The sequence below is a fragment of the Bombus vosnesenskii genome, unplaced genomic scaffold, assembly GCF_011952255.1.
Source record: "Bombus vosnesenskii isolate JDL3184/JDL3185 unplaced genomic scaffold, Bvos_JDL3184-5_v1.1 scf7180000013492, whole genome shotgun sequence".
Lineage (NCBI taxonomy): Eukaryota > Metazoa > Arthropoda > Insecta > Hymenoptera > Apidae > Bombus > Bombus vosnesenskii.
In genome coordinates this window covers 645,666-668,316 of record NW_022883081.1, presented here as the reverse complement: position 1 = coordinate 668,316, position 22,651 = coordinate 645,666, and the positions used below count along the sequence as shown (strand labels likewise).

The following is a 22,651-nucleotide window of genomic DNA, read 5'->3' as shown; positions in this document are numbered from 1 at the left end:
GCTGGTGAAAAAAAGCAAGAGACGAGAGGGTTACGCCGGCTGGAAATGCTGCTGTGCTTTAACCATGCATACGTAAATGAGCCCACTTTTCTGGGACTATTTCCTGTTTTTAATTCTTCTGCTCGTTTACATTAATACACACGCATCACACCGGCAACGAGCCGTTCTCCACCTAAGTCCGTTTAACCGTCAGGATGCGATAATAAATACGCGACAAATGTTTTTTTTTATTATTTATATTGAGATATGTATAATTTTCTGTGCTAGACTAGATTAGCCGCGTGGCAGTGACACACGTATGTGAATATGAGTACATGGAAGTATGTGTGTGCACAGCGTCTCGAAAAACAGATGAATGTAACTGTTCCGTTGGTAATGTGGTATAGAAGATGGTGAGACAAAGAGAGTGTTGAGACGCGTGCAAATGTATATCGATGAAGATCCTGCAAATCGTTTATTAAATAAATCTAAAACTATTTTAATCTAAATTCTAAGTGTAATCTTAGTATTCCTTTACTTTTATTTCGGCGATTAAGATCCACAATTTTCAACAATTTAATTTGTACTTTACAATTTGTCCAGCTGGACATTTGGTAAATTTTTCTAACTTAATTGCTAAATAACATGTGGATGGCTACCCCCCGCGGGATACCATCTTCGAGTTTGACTACTTTATTTCTTTAGCGAGGTCAGTGGGGTGTTTTCTTTTTAATCTTCTTTCTATGAGAGTTTTGCTCGATTCAGCAGCCAGCTAGTTTAGATGTGTTGCCGATTTCTTCTTTGACCGTTGGTATTTTTAAGTCTTTGCGTATATCCTCGTTTCTGACATACCGTGGGGCGTTTACTATTGTTCTCAGTATCTTCGATTGTAGCGACTGTAGTTTATTTATGTGGTTCATTGCTGCTGTCTCCCATAATGGTATTCCGTACGTCCAGATTGGTTTTATTATCGTTTTGCAGATTTTTAGTTTATTTTCTATGCTGAGTTTAGAGTTTCGACTAGCTAACCAGTACATCTGTCTTCTTTTTATCCGTATTTTGTCTACAATTGATTTAGTATGTTGTTTCCATGTAAGTTGTGTGTCAAAGTGGGCGACAAACGCGAATGCGTCTCAAAGGAAAGGCACTGGAGAGTTTAATCACAAACGAGGACGTCGAACGAAAGAGGGTGAAAAATACGTTCGACGCAGCGTTTGTGTGTGACCGATGAAAAAAGTCAAATAACTCCCGACTTGATTAAAACTATAGGGTCAATCAAGTTCTTTCGTTTATTTATCTATTTACTTCACCTTTATTCATCGCGAGATATGCATACGGTGATTTGAACGAACGAAGTTAGAATATTTGCAAACTTACGAAAGTAGGCGCAATAGTGATGCTCGGTATATTGCCAACTAATATATATAGTAGTAAAAATTATAGTGTAATAACACCATCGCTCAAAAGAATGTGGACACTTGCTTGCTTTCGGCAGAATATAATTTGATCAGGAAATTACGAAGAGAAAGGTGCGCAGGGTGATTTTCCTCTTCGTCGAGGCTGTCGTAGAATATTAAGATACGATGAAAAGTATTATACTTTCAAAAGTTAATATGGAATAAAATAGTTGGCGTTTATAAGCGTCGAACGTTATGTTTTATTTCAAGTTACAACATCATGTTAAATTACAGAACTGTAGAGTTATTTGTGTATTTCCAATATATTGAGTTGGCAATTAAGTGATTGCCGATATATATGGCTGAATTTTCGTTGAAAATGCACGGAACGACGCAACGCATCAATATACACAATTACTCGTTTTATACAATGTACTGTACGTTTATTCCGAAAGCACTTGCAGTCGCTAAGGTTCTGAAAGTTAGACTGGAAGAAATTCTACAAAGTTCATAATTATTAATTTAGTGTCGTACGTAGTATCCTCCGCCACGGTTCCAAGTTTGAATATCTCGCGATTGTTAGGGACGAAAAAACGGAGGCGCCTGAATATCTCTCCTGCCACCTTGTGACCCTTTTGTATTTCCTTCTCGTTGTTTTGCTCCAGAAACGTTTATTCCTCGTGCATCGACCGCTCGTGCATGACATATAGCGACACTTTTCCGTTTTCACAAACAGGTCAGAGACGATTGTTTCTCCTCAGGACGAAGTGCCTATTCACTGCAGATGCGTCTGTTACCTTTTTACGGGGACAGAGCGCCGCCGTGTCGATGTTCTTCTTTTTTCCACCACCGACTACCATCGTTCAGTAAACTGTTTCACCATTTCCGTTCTATCTACTATACGCCGCAGTAGCCATTCAACGTTGCTGCAAACTTCCCTTTATAGATCCTGTCACGTGTTTCTTGAAATTAATAATAAGTTCACTACCGAGACAAATCGACGAGATTTCCTGTTCGTAATAGGCCACGATTAAAGTCGGATTCCTTCGAGTATGGTCCTTGAAACGAATGGCACGACTGCCGAAAAGATTTGCCATTTCCTTGGCGCCTTGAGACGCAGCTCGAGGAATACGAAATTTAAATTGGATCGTGGAAAAACGATGTCCTGAAAATCGGTAGAAACACGAGGCTCGGAGATCTCGCCTTTACCCCTTTACTTTTTAAATCCCATGTCATTCCGTAGACCATTCTGTTAGCACCGCGAACATATGAATAATGGATCGCCATAGCAGTAAAAATAATCGGTTTCCAATTTGTAAGTACAATTATAAGTTGTAATTTCCGAATGGAATTTGCATCGGTTCCTGTGGAAAAATTTTTCGCTCTTCTTTTCAGCATTCTTCTTCTCGCTCAGTTTTTATCCTAGCCATTTTTGATTTCATTTTATCGATATTTATTGAATTCCGTGAAGCATTATTCGTTACGCTTTTCACATTTTTCTCGCCATCTCTTTCGTTGGTTTAGAGAGAAAACTCAGGTTTGAATTCCGATAGAAAATATCGAACGTCTAAACGAGTGTGAAGCTATTATTTGCTAATTCGATGCGCGATAATCGAAGCTATTTTATAAATTTCATGGCAGCTCGTCGAGCGCCTCGCATCATTCAGCGAGTTTTAAGGATGCCAGATATCCAAACGAGCGATAAAATTCGATTTACATAATCCATGTAAAAAGCTTCCATGAATTAATATCCTCTTTTTCTCTTCTTCTGCCGAGAATAATTGAATTCGATGCTTCTTGCGTGTCGATGAATTTCAACGGCGATTTATTAGATCATCGTATCGGCGGGACACTAAACGTGAGAAATTTCTGCACCTCCAACGTATTAATATTATTTGTCATGTGTCTTGGATATGTATATTTGATATATCATTGGCGAAGAATTTTCGATAGAAAGCCCTTCGTTTCGCAGAAAAATGCAGCCGTTTCATGGAATATTCTGCGGAAGGGTTCGCAAAGGATGATTTCACAAAATTTCAATCCGTTTCTTTCGTTGCTCCATCGATTGTTCTTCTATCGGTTCCCAGATTTTTATCAGACGAGAACAGATAGCCGCAAATCGTACGATCACCGTGAAAATTTCATTTTATTCGTTCGATTCGGAGAAAATGAAGGAAGATGAAAGAAATAAAGAAAAAGGACCGCTTTAAAGTAGCGAATGTGACTGAGAAAAATTTTCGGCGAATCCAACGGGACTGTGTTTCGCGTCCGGGCAGCTCGTTAGATTTTCGTCGGGTATTCGCCCGCTACGAAGTTCCGACGGTCTGTAATTTCCTCTGAGCGTCGACTATTCTAATTTTAATGATAGAGATGTAACGTGCCCTCGGTCGGCTCTCAGAGACCGCGGGAAATCTGTTCAAAAGCACGTCGAAATTACGATTCGCACACACGTTTTAAACAGATATTCACAATAAACCAACTGCGTGGCTCTGCCCTGACCGATCCCTCCTCATCTCGGATAATAAACGAATAGCTGGAAATTCGCCGTTGTTGAGCAGCTTCGATACGCGAAATTCTGAATGGTCGAATTAAAACTACTTCGCTTCTGATGGTTGTCATTTGAACGCTCAAGTGAATTCATTACCCTGTTTGGTAATTATTAAAGCTACATTTTCTCGGCGAATGAAGACAACGGAAGCCATGATAATCGCATTAGCATATGCGTATTTCGAAAAAGGATTTCGGTATATGAAAACTTGGAATCAATGATACAGTTTGATCGAAGATTACAAGGATGTTCTAGAAATATAGGTCGATGGAACGAGTAACAGAAATCAATGAAAGAACGTTCTATCGTCTAATTAACATAGTTCCTACTAATTTTTAATTATAATATAGGAATTTGAAAGATATGCCTCATCCGTCACTTGTGCATCTAAACTTTCTTCATCGTCTCGATGTCGAGTATCAATTCTACAAGCAGTGCTCGATATTTATTAAGAAATATCAATTACGAAATAAATAATATTTTTTTAAGGCTCTATGATGCAAGTCGCCTCTACCTTGCATTGTTTCTACATGTAACTTCTGTATGATCTGTATAATCTTGGAACTATTGACTACCACCTAATGACAAAATCCGCAATCGCTTAGTTGCCAACACAATATTACAGGGGCAAAAATAACCGGATAGCTTTAGAACATTGTACAGACAGTTCCTTTCGTACAATTACGATGATTAACATCAAGCACTTAGACCTGTTACATATACTTAAGAGAAGAATCTGGGTTATAATTGAGATAAGTCAGTATACAGCATGCGATAACTATTCGAGCGTTTTCCAGTAACGGTTACGGTATCTCGACATAATAGCGAGTTGCGCAAATTTATCGTTTCAATTCTAGCGGTTTAAGTTCGTTCATGGATCGGTGGAACAAGGAATTTCGCACCTACATCGTTACCGAATTCAACGGAGAATAACTATTTCCTGAGACAGAGAAGAAACGAGGAATCAGTGGATGAAGTGTGTCGCTATTTTTCCGGCTTCCTACCCAGATGCGAATAAATTGTCGCCGAAATAAACCAGCCTCGCAGACGTGAAAGCATTCATTGGCCTGTGGGAAGACGAATGAACCGCAGTTACCGGTCGATGAAATATGTTCAACCCCTTGAAAACGATTTCTCGATGTTTTCATCCATCGATGGAAACGAAATTCGATAATTCCATCCAGCAACGTGGTCCGATTCCCAAACAAGCAGTTTTCATCTTTCTTATAGCAAATGATTGCTGTCAGATATTCGCACACGGCCTTCGTAACAAGTAGAACGAGCCATCGGGCCACCTGATCCGCAAAATCCGATTCTTTCTTCCTAGCACGTATTTCCTCTTTGCCCTCGCAGCTCTCACTGCTATCAGCCGATATTTGCAAGCCGCTCGGAATCAGGCGGCCTCCTATTCAAAGAGGAAATAAGCGTCGAGGAGAGAGAGAGAGAGAGAGAGAGAGAGAGAGAGAGAGAGTGAGTCTGTAAAAGAGAAAGAGGAGTCGATCTCTTTTCTTCTATTCTCTGTATAATCACTTTTCATAGCCGCGTTTTTCTCCACTCATTAGCCAGCTAGTTTTCATGCACCGAGGCCACCGTTTATATTCGCGGCAATTCTCAGCGGCTGGTCCGAATCAATCCCCAGGGTGCTTTGCTTCGAGGAGGATATATTCTTCTCGCTGGCGTCTCTACGGCCCGTTGTTAAGAAGATTTATCGTCGCGCTGGAGAGTCCGGCGTGCACGAGACCGCCCATAATACGAAAATAATGCAAATGTCGTGTGAACGTGACGATACAATTGTGGCAAGATGGCCGAAAGGGGATATTCGCGAGTTAATGCGAATCGAAGATAACCCTGGATTTCCGCGCATTTAAATCCACTTAAACCAGGCTTTCGTATCTTATCTTAACGATCTTCGGCAAGAAATAACGTTTGAATTCGTTTCGCTCTATCATTAATAACGCTCCATTGCAGTTTTCCGATCGACCAGTAGCTCGTACGGTTTTCTTATGGTACGCGATGAATATCATTTAATCTGTCGTATCTGGAAGGGTTTGCACGTGCGTGCTGACTAACGTTTCGTTCGAACAACCACTTTTGAAGATGGAAAACGAAAAGTAGATTACATTGTTAACGCGTTATATATCATTTAATTCGGCTTGATGAAAATAGTCGAGATTTAACAATATAAAATTCGAACTTGAAATTTACATAGAATAATAAAACTTGCTGTACTTGTATGTAGCGAGAAATTAATATACAGTATGATCAGTGATCTGAAACATATAATTAGTGGGAAAGATCATCTCACCGAATATTATGACATATTTAACCCAAGTCCAACAATGTGTCAACCTAACGTTTTATTTGCAATTTTTTTCGGTCGATCTACACAACTGACTTTTATTTTCTTGACATTACGAGTATAAGAAGGAATTTGAAGGATTTGTTTAATACTTTTTCAGTCATTTCTTCTTACATATTCTGATATACTGTCCTAAAAAATACATTTACAAAAATACTTTGAACTTGATAAGACAATACATAAATTACGTTTTCCAATATGATCCTATTTACACAATTCTCATTATTTCGTTATTTTATTGTTTAATACGTCAATATAATAAAGAATTGACTGTTCGAAATCTTTGGTATTCTCTTCGAAGTGTATAATCGCAATATATATTTTCTAACTTCTATACATGTATATGAATTTTCAAATTGGTTTATATATTTACACGATATATTTACGATACTCGCGTTTCATTACGATATTAATGAAATTTCAAAACGTTTTGTACATGTGCTACATATTGGGTTGGCAACTAAGTGATTTCGGATTTAGTCATTAACACATAATGCCAACCCAATACATTTACCGTAAATCCACTAGTCCTTTTTCAATCATCTTCTCGATGCAAATAATTAGACACATGTGCAGGTCCTTCCAAACTTCCGATCTCCACAGATAAAACGAACGCCATCGCACACTGTAATTCTTCTTCAGTCCATTAACGACGTTGCATTCGCGTCAATCGCAGTTACACTCCGAAGATTCGGAATCCAGCGATCATGAGAGTCGTGAATCCATCGATGGAAATTGATGGTCGCATTAATTTCACTAGGAGCAATGTGCAACCGGCGCAGTTTCAGTTTCAAGCTGTCCATTCAGTTGACTGCGGTCGCTTACCACGATCGAGGCCGGTTCATTATTTGCCTAACTCGCGATAACGAACTAATTGTACCTATTAACGAGCTCTCGCCACCTGCCTCTTCGATTATACACCTCTCAAAAGTTCCACGGACATTCACTACGATCTTCTCGAACGGTCACCATGCGGTGTTTCTTGCTCATCTCGCTTCTGTCTACGTGTTACCATTCTGGATCGAGTTTCGTACGAGACAAAAGATATTTGGTGTTCCCGCCGCCGAGCAACGTAGCGCCAACCAAAGTGCAGGTAATATATCATTAGATATATATATATATATATATATATATATATATATATATATATAGTATATATACTATATATATATAGTATATACTATATATATATACAGTATATATAGTATATATATATATATATATATATATATATATATATATATATATATATATATATATATATATATAGTTGTATCGATATTGGAATCGTCACTGCAGTCAAACCTATACGTTTAATTGCACTCGCGATTCTAATTGGATATCGATTGCTAATTGTTTAAGCGATACACATAGGGCGCGTGGAACAGTGAAAGTGTGGCCGGTGGAGGGAGAGAATATGGAGACAGAGTCTCGTACGTTTCTAAAGACACAACGGTGTCCCTCTTGTGACAGCTCGATAGACGCTTCATACAGGCAATCGCGATACAATTATCTGTAATTGCACGGTGCACGTCACGATCGGTGGCGATTCAATCGCGGAATTGGATATTCGATCGACGATCGTAACTGCATGGGAATCGCAATGGCTGGAACACGCGGAACACGTGGCCTCAGAAATGGCAGAAAACATCGACGTTCTAGCTATGGACAGGATTTCGCAGAAATTAACGTCGAGAGAGAACGATCGTGAGCGAGTAATTTCGGCGAACGCATCGTCAAAAATACCGCAACTGTACGGACAAACTGGCGCGGGCTCGAAATTCGTGTAATATTTCTCCCATCTAATTTCGTTGCCTGGAATGTCACGAGCTAGCTAACTAGGAGAACGAGAACGGGCCTGCCAATTGAGATTCGATTGGCGGTTATTATAAACGATCGATGACACCTTCGTGTATTTGAAAATCGTTCCAGTTAATCCTCGGCCTCGGTTTACCCATGGAAGTCGACGTCAGCATGATTATCGGATATGTGATGAAATTTAATTACGTGCTGCCCTATAACGCCTCCTACTTGACGGATTCATACGTTCGCTATGACAGATCGATCAGCCCCGGTGTCGAGGTCGACGGCAATGACGCTCCAACGTCGGATCACCAAGGTACACGCACCTCACATCTTTCCGCTTCCATGCGCTTCCGGCATTTTTTCATCGGCCAAGCACCAGCTTCTTTCATCGTCTAATCCTCTTTGCAATCTCGATTTCTCTCTTTCGAGTGTTAAACGCAGATAAGATGGTCGGAGACCTTGTTAAGGGAAAAATGTCAAAGAACCACGCTTATGTTAATAATTAAACTCACCCGTAGAGTAATACCACTGCTAACGATAAGATGAACACGCTTTTCTCTCATTTTCATCAGAAGCTTTGGCGCTCGCGTCTGAATCTTTAATTTGTCCTTCGTCCTTTAGATTCGTGCGTTTATACTCCAATACGATACCCTTTCTCATCGACTCCATTAATACTCCATTATTTCTTCTGTTGTTCCCGTGTTCAATGAATAATTTCTGCCGTTAGGAGTGGCACGTGTCATCAACAGATGGGAAATTTACGAAATCCTGGAATCGGTTCTCGGCGATTCGCGATCGGGCAAAGCTTGCCTTTTAAGGGCGATCTGCGAGGCCTCAGCGGCGCCTTTCAACCGAGTTCACGGTCTCAGCTCTCAGCTCGTTCATCTTCTGCTCACGTGAGTATCGATTCCAAAAGGACGATGGAACGGGGAACGTATCGTGGTTGATTGTGTTCTCGCAGTGGAACTGCCTTCGTGGATTATCTTATATCTCCTGTACTTCGTTGGACATTAATTTACACCAGAAATGATCTACGTTGTGCCACTTGCATAGTGTTAAGACGTAGATCGATGTGAAAATCGAGGTCTAACTTATTTGTGTAAGATACGATTGTAATTTATTATCAAGTTAGTGTGACGGTTGGACGTGAGTCGATAAAGCTTGAGAAACCGCAAAACTTAATTTTCCATATTCTTAACTATCAATCCCTGTTCAAAGATATTGATCATTTTCATCACTTTTTATCGCTACTTCTGTATGAAACGAAATACGGTAGGTCGTCGATTAACTGGCTTAATTGGAAGCCAGACAGCCTTGATAAATCGAGATTCAATTGATAATCGAGACCCCAGGGAAATAGCTAAAACTTTCGCAAGATATATTGCCTTTTATAATCGTACTTAAATATATATTTACTTAAAGCTTATTTATTTTGTTCGGTTTTCATTACGCCAACTTTTGACGAATATTATTTTTATACAAACGTATAAATGAAATAAATGTATAAAATAAACGCGACAGTTTCATATGGAAACGTTGCGAACGATCTAACAAAATTTCTGTGAAAAGCATTTAATCAAGTTTGGAAAACACGCGTTAATAATCATCACGCAATGGAATATTCGTTATTCGTAAAAGTTAAGAGTGGTGTAACTTTAAAATCAAACGATGACGCCTAATGGCCAACTTCGCTTTCGATGAAAATCGTGGCCATGAATTGCTTCCACTGTTTGTGAGAGCAACGTCACGGAGGGTGCGTTAGGGCTCCTCGAACTTCCCATTACTTGGCCATTATCAACCTGAATCTAAATGCCTCACGGCGATCGGTTAATTTTGTTCGCGTTTCAGGCCGTCGACCACCTCGGAGCCTTTCAGGACTGACTTTGATCGAGTGTATCACGCTGCTGAAATTATGGGCCGACAAGGAGTCAGTCCTTGCGATAATTTATTCGCGGAATGTACGGAGAGCCCTCTGGATTACTTTACAGAGGTTTACGAATGATCGTTTGCCTAACATCGCCTGCAATATGTTGACTTAATTGATAGAAGAATAAACTTGACACCGCTTCACCTAGCCTTTATTCTCTAAGATTGATCATCAACGAGATCGCGTCTCGTGCTGCAATTTTTTCTGCACACAGCAAAGTACGCGAACTAAGCGCCGATAAGAGGCAGAATATACGTTGGCTGAGCAAAAACGACGTCCCCGAAACCTCGTCAGATTATTTCAAATGACTTGAAACCTCTTTATTTATTAAAATATTCTGCCAAATTTCTAGTCTCTCCTCCGTTAATTGAGTTTTACTTGACTTTGCGCAATTTGGAATAATTTATTAATCCATATTATATATTTTACTTAATCCGAATTTGAACCTTCAGGTTTCTGACAAAATCGAGGTGATTTTAACCATCGTTTAATTTAAAAGATTGCAGCAGTTGCCGAGTTATGTGACGTTATTTCTAATTTATGAAATGTATTATTCTTATCATGATTCATAATTAAAATCCACGTCATAATTTTAATAAAAGGTACACGCACCACTACCAATCCCTTCGTTTCCCACTAAATATCTACTCGAAACCAGGTTAGTTCAACTGAAAGGATTTGAAAAAAACTAGACAACGTTAAAGTCTGCGCTATATTATGGTCCTAGTTGATCCTTTCCATCTTTTTATGTAACGATAAGATGGTCTCCGATATTTCACCTGATCGACGCAATTGTCTATGACGTACAGATCTCACGTTACTATCGACCCATCGGAGTTGAAAATATCTTATAAATTGCTCAGAAACTCGCCTTGTACTCGGTCAATCTACAACTACGCACCTGAATCTATCGTTGAAGAAGCAAACAGTTTGCTGGAAAAAGCATCGGACGAAAGTGGCGCGGGAGGGTTGCGACTGAAACGAAACACTATATCGAAAGGCGGCGATAATTTATGTGGGCCGATGTCGTGCGATATTAGAAATATCAAGGGAAGAAAAGGACGCGCGAATGGCAGGGCTGTGCAGCGAAGGAAAAAGGATCAGGGAAAAGGAGGATGGAGAAGTGGTGAGGCTGAGGCCCGCGAAAGGGGTTGCGCGCACGGGGGTTCGCGGCGAAACGTGACGCAGTTATCCAACGTTATTGGCAGTTCTCTCGTTCAATAACAGGTACACGTAAAGAGAAAATACTCCGGTTGAAATTTATAGAGGGTGTAGAGCGAGTGGAGCAGGGGAAAAATGGCCCGTGACGCCGGTGACCGAGAGAAACGGGGAGAGGGGAACAGGGTAGCCGCGTGGGAAAGGGAGAGGATGCTTTTTCCAGGGCAAAGCCATTCGTGGTAATTAACACGGACCGATAATATACGATTTTACTTGCGCGTCGTTACAACGCCACGAGGTCAAAACCTTTGAGCTTTTGCAGCGCCACTCTATGTTCCCTTCTCTCTTCCCTCTTTCTTTTTCTGCCTAGCGTTTTATTTGTTTGTTTTCCTCTTTTTAGACAGCTGCGTTCCATTCGCCTAACAAACTAGCCGGTTAATTGTCGATAATTCGCGATGCGTGGAATCGACCAGCTCGACGCATTGGACAGATTAACGAACACATTGTTGCTCGTGACGCGTGTCCCTCGGATTTCGTTGAGAATTTTCCTGCCGATCATTGGTCTGATTGTGCTTTGCGCACCTTCAGAGATTCGATTCCGCGTTTTGTTCCCGCTCAAAGGCAACAATTACGAAGATTAATCAGGAGTCTTGTTCTGATGCTTATTGTCTCTGGGCTTTCCAATGAAATTAATTTCTCCGCTTTTCGAAACTGGTTGGAATACAAGCGGCAGGGAAACGCCGAAGATAATACAAGCTGGCTAGAACGGTTACAGCGGAACGCAATAAACCGTGTCAAGCAATCAAGCAAGCAACGTTGCGAAACAATAAATTCAACGGAGAAAGTTGGCCGGCCCGAGCTCGAAGCGAAAAAAAAGTTCGTATATTTGACAGGAGGAGGGCTGGAAAATTTCGGCAACTCCGGCCATATATCAACCCTAACAAAATTCCAAGTTGACGAGCCTTTTTTCCATATATTAACCGCCCAGACGAAATTGGCCATCGTGTTTTCTCATTTTCACAAGTTTCCTTCGCGTATGAAAGATGAAGTTCGCCGAGTTGCATCATTTACAAGTCGATAGTGCAAATTAATTAGCATCGCAATGGGCTGCAGCTTTTTGTGAACAGTTTGGTCCAGCAAACTGACATCAGAGAAGTGTCGTTTTATGAAAATAGTTTATAAAGTAACAGTATACTAACGAACCATTGTTTTACTAAATACATCTGACGCTTTTTGGAGCCAATAAATGTTTACAATTATAAACAATATCCATATAACTTGTATACAATTAATGTTAGCAATATCTTTATAATGTTCCTCAAAATGCATCAGCAAGAGACTAATCAATTTATCACAGAACCTAATGATCTAGACCTAATCTAATAAGATCATAGAAAGGCACATCAGTTCAACTATTAATTTAAGAAATAAAGAGATCTCAGAATTCCATCAAATTACGTGAAATTCGAAATTCCCGGTAGTGTATCGAACGCGTTTAATATCCGTAAAACATCGCTAAAAATGGTATTCAATGTTCATGAAATGCTTGTAGACTGTCCAACGGTGAGGATTCGGTTGGATCTATCGATTTTACCTTGAGAGAAATCACGAGCTTTCGATTTCCGGATCGGACGTCTCGGCCGGTCGGATAAGAAACGACAAATGGACATCGTTTAACCCAGATAGATAAAAGGCAAGGTATGCGTGTTCGCGTTCGTTCGCAGTTACGTTTCACGAACGAAAGATTCGTGTACATAACGAGGGTGAGTTTTACGATCTAGTCCGGAGGGGTTGTAATTCAATTTAATGCCGGGATCGAAGACTGGTGGCCTTGGCTTGCTGAGATTTCGTCTGGGCGTCTTCAAATCACGGATATCGCGAGACCCTTTTCCGAAAGCCAGGTCTCTTTCTTACTCTCCGCCCCTTCTCTTCCCACCGACCGAGAAAACCTAACTAGCATGAGACTTTAGCAAGGATTTTATTGCTTAGTAGCGATCCGGTGATCACTGATTCCAGCGTAGCCCGAGTTTCTTCTTCGTTGAAACCATTTCAAGGGGACGAGCGTTTCACCTGTGAAATCTTCTAAGATTCCTCGGAAACTATTAAGTGGAACCCTTCGTTAGCCCCGCAGAGATTGCAATCTTACAAATTGCGTTCGAGATTGTGTTGTGTCCGAGAGATGCATTAGATCGAAGATCTGCTGTGTCAATTTTCCAATACAAACGATACGAATACACGAAAGATACAATTTCCTTAAAACTTTTCTAAATATTTCCACGCAATTGCGTTGATTCTCTATCTGGTTTGGACCAACCTTCTACTAACAATTATTCTTGATGAAGTAACTACTTCAAGAAAAACTCTATTTATGTATATCCGTGACCTGGAGACTGCTATTACGTAGAAATATTCTAAATAAGGAAAGGTGCATATTATTGTACCACTGAGTATACGTTATGTTTTGGGTTGCAAGGACTAGGAACAAAGGAACTAAGAAACAGATTTCTACTTATGTTCCCTGTAGCTTCTAGTCAAAGCTATAAGCTTAACCTTTTTGGTAATGTCCTTTTGTTACAAATATATGAACATGTTCCCTATCATTTCATTGTCTAGTAACATTAAGAGAGTAAGGGTCTGAATCAGCACATACTTATACATTATACTTATACCTTTAATTATTTCAATATACTTTTCTATTACAAATTCATCCACTCGTTCTTCAATCAGTCAACCTTAACCTCAACAATTCTTATCGAAAATATTTATAAAAAGACTTACACGTATCTGTCACATCAACCTCTTCGTTTCTAGAAGGAGAGTCTTACATAAAATAAAAAAAGAATCTACGGAAGCGTAGTTACGGATGAATAAAGTTGCAAGATGAAACAAAGATCTACCAACCAACGTTGGAAAACCAACGAGCACTACTCGACATCTTGTTAATGAAGCATCCCGTTACCAAAGTTTTCTCGTTGGATTAACGTCTGATACGTGCGAATCGGCAAATCGGGTGAACGAACGAACCAGCTGCCAGAGCAAAGCAAGAGCTCCACCGTATCAATATTTGTGCTTGCTATTCGCTGAGATACAACGGGACCAGCCGCTACGGCTGGCCTTTGGTTTGTCGAGGTGGTGGTAGCACGTGGCGAACGCTCATTCTGAGCGGTTTTGCGCTCTTCAACGGACAGCGATCGCATTTCGCTTCTTTACGGTCTGTTCGTCGGCGTTGAACGATCGCTTCAGGCCTGAAAAGTCGCATCGATGACTGACGCTGTCTTGCTGGTGCTCGCTGTCGCTTTCCTGTCGCCATGTCTGGTGCAGAGTCTCGACGACAAGGACGATTTCACGGGCAGGAACGGGACCAAGCTGTTCGCAAGTTGCTCGAGGCGACCGAGGACTCTTATTTTTCCTCGTGTCTCTCAGCTCCTGGTACGTAGAGAATACCGCAGATTCCGCACGACGAGGCTAATGAGCCGTCTCCGCGGCCAATCGGGCATTCACTCGCGCGTCGCTCAAGTGTTCGCGATCGGTTTCCGCTTTTTCTTCCGGCGATCCAGGGGAATTCGAGCGATTCCAATGAACCCTCTGGTTTCCCTCGTTATACGCGTGCTTCGCTTTCGATCGGGTGTAATCGTGGGGAAAAATCGCGCAGGAACATCGTAATAATGTGGAAGCGCGAGCGACTTCCACTTGTCAAGGGTTAACGTTTAAAATTTGATAAAATCAAATCCGTTGGAGATGGCTGTTAGACAGAATTTATGGTAGGGATGACGGTCGAAATATCATTGTGATTCGGAGTACGTACGAATATACAAGAAATTAGTATGAAGATTACAGGTGAAGGATACGATAAACCACGTTTCCCATTTTTTACATACGTGATAATCCTATGTTACTAAAATTGATTCTTGGTTGGTTTTGCAGGTGAACATGTATTTTCTCGGTACGATTTCATTTGTAAAAAAACTGCACGTCAGAAATATCGTCTGAGAAAATATCAAAGATATTGGAATATTTCTTGGTTTTCTCGATAATTGTACCGTTGGTTTCTGCCTTTGCCGACTTGTCAATTATTTTTAAAAGATCTTTGCACCTAGCAGATTGTTTCATTTTCAATTGTGACGTATTTAAGTTCCTTTGTTTAATCAGAAGGTGACATTAAAATGAAAAAAATTAATAAAAATGTATTCCACATATTTTCCTCCCGTGTGCGTCATACAGTTCACTTGAAAGGACTTCCCTCGAGACAGCAGAGTTTTATAAAAATATTCGTTTTTTAAGACAAGAACGTTGACGTATATAGAAGAAGTTTGCTTACGAGTAGATTGCGGATATTTATTCGAATTCATATTTTTATGAAGACAAAATAAAAAATTTCACATTTCATGTTTCTGACGAGAACGTCCTATCTTCCTGTTCATCTTTTCAAATTTCAGTTTTTGAAGTCGTTATAATTAGATTTTCACCTTAATACGCTTCAATGGCAAATTACTTTGTTACATGACTTTAAAGGATCGCGGGACGGTCGGAGTTGTTCATTTTAAACCGACCAAACCAGTGTCCGTTACTGCCCAACCCAACAGCGAAATGTGTCTGTTCCCACATGTTCCTTCCCATATAGATTAATTTGGTAGATGTTGTCACAAGGCCGTGCATTAGGCAAATAACTCGCCCCGTATCAAATGGGAGACGGGATCCAGTTGTCACAATAGAGCACCGGGCAAAGGTTCCAGTAGGTGGAAAGCCTGAAAACGACCAGTCATTAATAGAGTTCAGCTGAAAAGCTTGGTACACGAACGAAGAAGCTTTTGTCGACACCTACTGTCCGCGGATGCACTTTGATTATCATCCGTACGCTCAATTATTCCAAAAGAGAAACGCGAGAACGGGCATGGATCTCATGTGAAACCGCTCGCCGTTTACGCCGCTTCTTGAATAATTCCTGGGCCATGCCACATGTCCGGGGCTCATCCAATTTTCCATCCAGCGTGTTTGGAAACGGTCGTCCTTCGGATTACAACCGCGCGGCTTGATAGGATGAACAGGATCGTGGCTGGGCATTGCACGGTGCCACAGTTGCTACGCTATGACCGCTGGATTTCCAACGAACAGGCTCTGGTCACTTCTGCGGTGCTTCGAATTAAGCCAACTTCAACTGAGTTTTCTCGAAAGTTTTCGAAACTGAAATTTGCTTGTCTAGGGAAGAATTATAAGGAATCGTGGGAATACTGAAAAAGTAGGGAATCCAGAAACATAGGGCTTATACGATCGATAAGAATAGGAGACGAGAAATAGGAAACGGCGAGGAATTGGGTATAGGAAGCAGAGAATAGAAAACGTTTGAAAATAGAGGGTGAAATATATTCATCTACCTATTAGGTAGAGGGAATAGAAAGTCGAAAAGAGTAGCGAATAAAGAATAGAGAAAATAGAAAACAGGAAATAGAGAATAACAAGGAATACAAAAGAGAAACTTGAGGCAGAGAATAGAAGATTGAGAGGAATAAGGAGTAAGGAACAGTCTGTTTCCGAATATAGCTTATTAACCTGTTAACAGGGTAAGTTGACGTAACACGTTACTGGGATAATAATTTTTACGTACGGTTTCATCTTTATTAGGGATAAACTACATCATATTTATATTTGCAAGGAATAAAACTGACCTAAATGAAATTTATTTGCCTTTCCTATTAATTTTCAATTTCGTAATTATGGAAAGTTTTGGCGAGACAACGACCCAGTTAACAGGATAATGTAGGAAATTAGAAAGAGTCGGAAAATGAGGAATAAGGAATGGAAAAGAAGAGCGAATAAAGAATAAATAATTGAAAGGAATAAATAGAAGATCATGAATTTTGTTGTATGTGAAAATAATTTTTCGATTAATATCAATACATGTCTTATCGTGGAATTGGTCTCGAAACGGGTTGGCGTTGAAACAGTGGTCGAACGAGATTCAAAAATCCATTCTCTCTATTAAAATAACAAATTATTAGGGTGATCGGTAAGTAATAATCGGTTGCAGAAGAGCGTCCGGTAAAGTGTATAACGTATTTCGATTCTCATCTTCCCATCCGATATCACGGTACACATTCCACCTGACCTTTCAGGGCTCATCCAATTTCTGCGCCAGGTGGATACCTCTATCCCATATCGGGCACACACGTCTGCTATCATGGTTGCGTGGCACAGCCATCTCGTACATGTGCATACATATTCATGCGGAGGCGGATAAAGGGAGGGCGGCATCATGGGCCGCGGCCGGTGTATGAATTTTCGATAAAACCGCGAATTTCCACGGAGAATCGTTTCGGGCCGCGCGTCTGGGGAAGACAGTTTAACGAGATTCGCAGGGGTTCGCGCGGGGAAGGGCTAGCGGCGTTTTTGCATCGAACCGGCCGGCCCGCTGCCAATCGAGATCGATACACTTCAAAGACCACCGATACGCCCCGCTTTGCTTCTGGCTACTCGTATTAATTGCGTTACATCCGCGAAGAAACCGGAGTTGCTTCGTTCATCCATAAGTTTAGTACTCTTTGTTATACTCCACCCTCAGCTACCCTTTCGCAAACCGTTAAAATTCCACAATGAAGTATATATATATACTCTGCTACTGTGTACTATATGTATATAACGTTTATTGCCCAAGAAAATATATATTACATATGTTCTCAATAAACAAGGAATGTCTATTGGAAAGTGGCTTTGGCAAAAGTATCGTTACGCGACGGTACGACGTATCCATACAATATTTTCTGTCGGATTTACATTTTTAACATTACAGTTTATAATTGAATTTAAGCCGCTCAAAAGCGGTGCTCTTATACGATATTATCTTTTCTATCTTCTTCTGTCCTGAAAACTTGGACATAATACAGGACAGATCGGTAAGAAAGAAAGGTACACAGTAGCAGAGTCAATGTCTAATGGCCAGCAAATTAGAAGTCCTAGGAGTTGCCAAGTCTAGAGATTATTCGCTATCGTGGACTTTTACCGTTACTTCCTACTTTCCCAGAAATACACAATTATGCTAAGCAAACCAAACATACCTGCAACCGTACTTCCTCAACGCGAAGTATAAACAGCGAAACACTAGTCGCCATCGTCAGATAGAGTCAGACGACATATCGCAAATAGATTATATGGCATTTACGTCATTTGTCAAAGTAATATATATATATAGATTATCAAATTCTGTTCGTTGTTTCGTGACATCCACAGGACGTACAAAGCTTCGCTCATCTAATTGACAGAAATGGTTGTTTGCAAACTGTGGTACACGCGTGTATGCGAGGGGCGCGAGTCGCTAAATTCGAGAAGTCGAAATTGCTATTAGCGAACGGTACGTTTATAGCTATTTCTACGAAAGCAGACGACAGATACGTGGAATAACAGTTGGACGTTCCGTTTCTAGCGCCGGACACTACTGGGTTTTAACCCGATCTCGTCTGAGTTCATCCAATTTCCTCTTCAGGCTGCCTGCCTCATGAATAACCGCTATAAGAACGGGTTTTCTGATCAGATTGTCGGCATCTACGTGGTCACCTCGTATCGATAGGTTTCATGGGAACGTTCTCGAAAAAAGCTTCAGAGAATCTCACGAAACGCGCATCTCGTGACATGAAAATACGGTCAGAGAACCTTACTCTTCGTTCGTTCGCATCGTTTAACTCGTCGAGAAATGTTGCGCTACTTATTTTAAAGTCTCTTTTAAAATTCTCGGACGACAGCTGATCTTTGGTTTGGGCTCACCCCTGCAACTGGACCGCGAGAGCGTGATCGTCGGTCTCTTTTCGAAGATTGTGTACGAGATGCCTTCCAACGCGTCAGACTTCACCATTCCAGGAGTCTATTACTCTCGAACGCAGAAGAGCAGGTGGAGCATTTACAAGGTGCTGGAAAAGGTGGCTGATCTATACGGATTCGGCGGCAAAGCGTGTCTATTGAGGGCCATTTGTGAAGCTGCGTCTGCTCCTTTCGACGGGACTCATGGTTTACTGGGACAGCTGTTGCACGTGTTCTTCAAGTGAGTAATCTTCAGTCTCTTATTTTATGCTATCGAGTTACGACGAAGTGTCAAAATACGACAATCAGAGTCCAAGTCTGACTTCGACTTTGATATATTACTACCCGAAGAACACGCACTCTTCGTCTCTCCTATTCTAACCCACATCCGCGTCTACGAATCCATCACATTTAAACGATACATTTGAACAACAAAACGATACAGATAGCCACCAAAGGAATATTCTATCGGAAGATTACAAATAAAACTTTAACTCAATCAACGTGTCTCACGTTCTAAGCCACTAGAATGCAGTGACATATCATCGTTCTTTGTTAGATATGATATTGGAAACACAACTAAACGAAGAGAATCATAAGCTAGAGGATCGCAGGTAAAATCCAATTGCCTAAGTCACATCGAAGCTTACGAGATCAATCTGGGTCTCTTAACGGAACACAATACGACAGACTAAAAGTCTCGATCGCGTCGTAAAGCAACAAACGTTGGGGCAACGCGATAAAATCCCCGACCCGGTGGCACTAAAATCGAAGTTACGATGACGTAGTAGTTAACCGGTGAATTAGCACAGTAGCGTGGCGCGAGTAGCTAGGGATTAAGCGGTCGGTCCGCATAACGTGGCGCCAATTAACGCGAGGGAAGCTGCGAAATAACTTCGGGGCTTCTCCTGCGTATCCGGTCGCGTTATCGATCCCGGGTACCACCCTCTGCCACTCACCCTCTTTCTCTTTCCTCCCTCTTTTTCTCCCTTTTTTTCTTCTCTTTCTGGTCCCCCGAATTCTTTTCCAGGCCGTTTCTCCCGGGCCTGGATCTCTCGCGGCGACGATTGTAATTTTTCACGGGGAACTCGAACGCGAACACGTTGGAATTCCAGGCCTTCTAGCACCGACGAGCGGTACGACGAGTACGGGGATCGGGAGTACCGAGCGGCCGAACGTTTGGGCGAGCAGATGTCGACGGAAAACTGCCACGCCCTTTATCCCGAATGCCGCAGAAGTGTGCTCGACGTATTTTCCACGGTGATCACGTGAACTCTCTACACCGCTGGATCCCTGTGAAGAAGCCGCACGTGGACAGGGATGCGATGGAAATTGCGCTCGTTAACCGAGTTTCAATGAATCCTCGTTCGTACGATTTTGTTTCCTTTCTCGAGATCAGTTCCGAGGAAATTTGTAACCCTCCGCGGAAGGAATTAATGGCTATTTATTATAGTAAATTGGAATTGCGAACTCGGCTTAAGCTGTTGCATTTTCTTTTCAGCAGAAAGGGTTAATTCACTACGAAACGAGGCTAATAAAATATTTACTCTTGTACATAGTTTTTATCAGAGTATTGCAAATTACCCTCCCAGAAGCCGCATTAATCAGCTGCATTTTATGAAACTTTCAGTCATTTTGCGCAAGAATGTGCCAGCTAATAATGTCAAGTAAGTCGACGAACTAAAAAATGTAAATTATAGACGTTGATTTTATAATTTTAAGTTACATGATACAATCAGATTCAAATATACCTAACTTGTAAAATTTCTCTGAAATAATATCAATCCACTTGTACAAGAGTATCCTGAATACGCATGATTACTATTAATTTTTCAGAAATCAAACAACCAACTGCCACAGAATAGATAAGTCGGCGATTGTGTGGCTCTAAATGTGTGAGAAAAAAGAACTGTACACCGACGCTTGTAATTTATCAAGAAAATGTATTCTAGACAACTCAGGAGGAGCGAGTACATCGAAGAGAAGCAATTCATCGAGGCGAGTTGGATGCCTCGTGGGCCAGTTCAACGCTCGATTATCCCCAAACGATGCCTAAAACTCATCTCTTCGAGGCGAGCGCCGTTTCTCAAGGTGTCGAGGCCACCGTGAAAGCATTTCTTAACTGTGTGTCGGCTGTTCCGCGAGCATTCCAGCGCGCGGGCCGCTTCTCAGCCGCCCCCGAGTTTCATTTCCCTAAAAGTACCCGCAGCAATCGTCGAGTTTCGCCTTGGCATGGCAGTTGGTCGGAATTCGAAATTAAAGAATCTTCGTCGTTCCCGGCATCGCGCTCCGCTTCAAATAAATCGGCCACCTCTGACTTCCGATTAGAATTCCTGGATAACGTCGAAAGTTCGAATCCCCGTCCTCGGAAAAATAAAAAACGAACCTCGTTTTGTCGATACTTTTTCAACGCGTGCACTGGATCGACTCGTTATAAATGTCGCGATAATTTTAACTCGGAAGCAGCTAAAAGGGAACATCTTTCATTCCACTAATTAAAAAGTATAGAAAATGTATGGAGAATAGGTGGGAAGGACACGATAAGTCGCATCTTCTGTTTTTCTTATCTTACAAAACTCAGTTCTAAGACGTTTCTATATGCCTTTGTGGCTACATACGTGTTCCCCGCTATTTTTGTAATTTTTCAAATCTCTCGAAATTTTCTCAACGTATGTAACCCTGTTGGAGAAGGAACGTAACGAAGTAGCAAGAGCGCGCTGTTTTCGAAATATTTAAAGATGAACTACTTCGTTTCGATATTTCCATCATATGAATATGCCCTTAAAATTTAAAGGATATTTTCCGAAAGTATAACAAAATTAAACGTGTTCCGCGAGCCCTTCCCTTAGTCATTCACGTAACACCACTGCATCTTCCTACAGTTCGTACTTAAAATTTCACGCTTTGAAAATGGATTTCCCCGGATGACTTTTTTGCCAATCCCATTAGACCTCTTTGTAATGTAAAAAGTTGGATTACTTTCGGCTTTCGAAAGGATATGTCGTGTCCGAGTTGGAATTGAAAATTCCGAGCGATTTATGCGGTCGTTTACGGCCGTGAATTAAGGGGCAAATGGACAATCTAGGCGTGCGTGATGTTCCGCCTCAAGAGATCCTTATCGGCTCCTATCGACTCGTTGGTGGATGGAAAAGTCGATGGAAAGAAGAGAAGAATTCTGTCGGCAGTGGACGTCGGTGAACCGGTTGCAAAACGATAATAGACGGTGTTAAAGTACTTTAAAAAGCATAGTCCATTATCGTGCAGGTTCGAGCCAAGTACGCGTAACGCTTAAAAGCTGGAAGAAAAGTGTGTCGGAGAGAAACGAAGAGCGTAGATCGAACAGAGTTGGTCGTCTACGTAGTATATATGTATGTATGTATGTATAATATGGCAGGGAGGAAATAAAAACAGGAAGAAGACTGTAGCCTTGGAAGAGAGGAGCGTTTGCCCTCGGGATACCAGAGTCGAACGCCTTCGACATTTTCCCGTGGATTTATTTTATCGATCCCTTTTCGTCGAATGGGTGTTGCTTCGGTATTAATTCGTTGATATTTATTTCGGGGGCCTGAGGATTTCACAGAGAAAGAAGAAAGAAATTGGTCGAGAAGGCTTCTAGACTTGCACGTAACTTTAATAGAATTCCAAGTAACGTTTCTGCATTGGAATTCGCGTGTTCAAACGCTTGGATAACT

General features: G+C 41.2%; 2 protein-coding genes across 2 annotated transcripts; both read left to right on the top strand.

Annotated features, from left to right (window-relative positions):
* The first annotated feature begins 6,996 nt into the window (after positions 1 to 6,996).
* On the top strand, positions 6,997 to 10,159 carry LOC117238397. The gene is made up of 4 exons (XM_033503269.1): positions 6,997 to 7,376; positions 8,216 to 8,402; positions 8,817 to 8,985; positions 9,938 to 10,159. The coding sequence occupies exons 1-4, from the start codon at positions 7,254 to 7,256 to the stop codon at positions 10,089 to 10,091; spliced, it is 633 nt and encodes a 210-aa protein (XP_033359160.1). The 5' UTR covers positions 6,997 to 7,253; the 3' UTR covers positions 10,092 to 10,159.
* A 4,276-nt stretch (positions 10,160 to 14,435) lies between these two features.
* Positions 14,436 to 20,252, top strand: LOC117238438. The gene is made up of 3 exons (XM_033503333.1): positions 14,436 to 14,603; positions 18,905 to 19,200; positions 20,075 to 20,252. Exons 1-3 carry the CDS (start codon positions 14,436 to 14,438, stop codon positions 20,229 to 20,231), a joined length of 621 nt encoding a protein of 206 aa, XP_033359224.1. The 3' UTR covers positions 20,232 to 20,252.
* Positions 20,253 to 22,651: the final 2,399 nt, after the last annotated feature.

What these genes read in the sequence shown, in the direction of transcription:
- LOC117238438 (XM_033503333.1), top strand. Translation starts at nt 14,436, where the DNA reads ATGACTGACGCTGTCTTGCTGGTGCTCGCTGTCGCTTTCCTGTCGCCA. An exon ending in CTCGTGTCTCTCAGCTCCTG is followed by an intron (nt 14,604 to 18,904) that starts GTACGTAGAGAA and finishes CTCGGACGACAG; the next exon opens with CTGATCTTTGGTTTGGGCTC. An exon ending in CTGTTGCACGTGTTCTTCAA is followed by an intron (nt 19,201 to 20,074) that starts GTGAGTAATCTT and finishes TTGGAATTCCAG; the next exon opens with GCCTTCTAGCACCGACGAGC.
- LOC117238397 (XM_033503269.1), top strand. Translation starts at nt 7,254, where the DNA reads ATGCGGTGTTTCTTGCTCATCTCGCTTCTGTCTACGTGTTACCATTCT. An exon ending in TAGCGCCAACCAAAGTGCAG is followed by an intron (nt 7,377 to 8,215) that starts GTAATATATCAT and finishes AAATCGTTCCAG; the next exon opens with TTAATCCTCGGCCTCGGTTT. An exon ending in CTCGTTCATCTTCTGCTCAC is followed by an intron (nt 8,986 to 9,937) that starts GTGAGTATCGAT and finishes TTCGCGTTTCAG; the next exon opens with GCCGTCGACCACCTCGGAGC.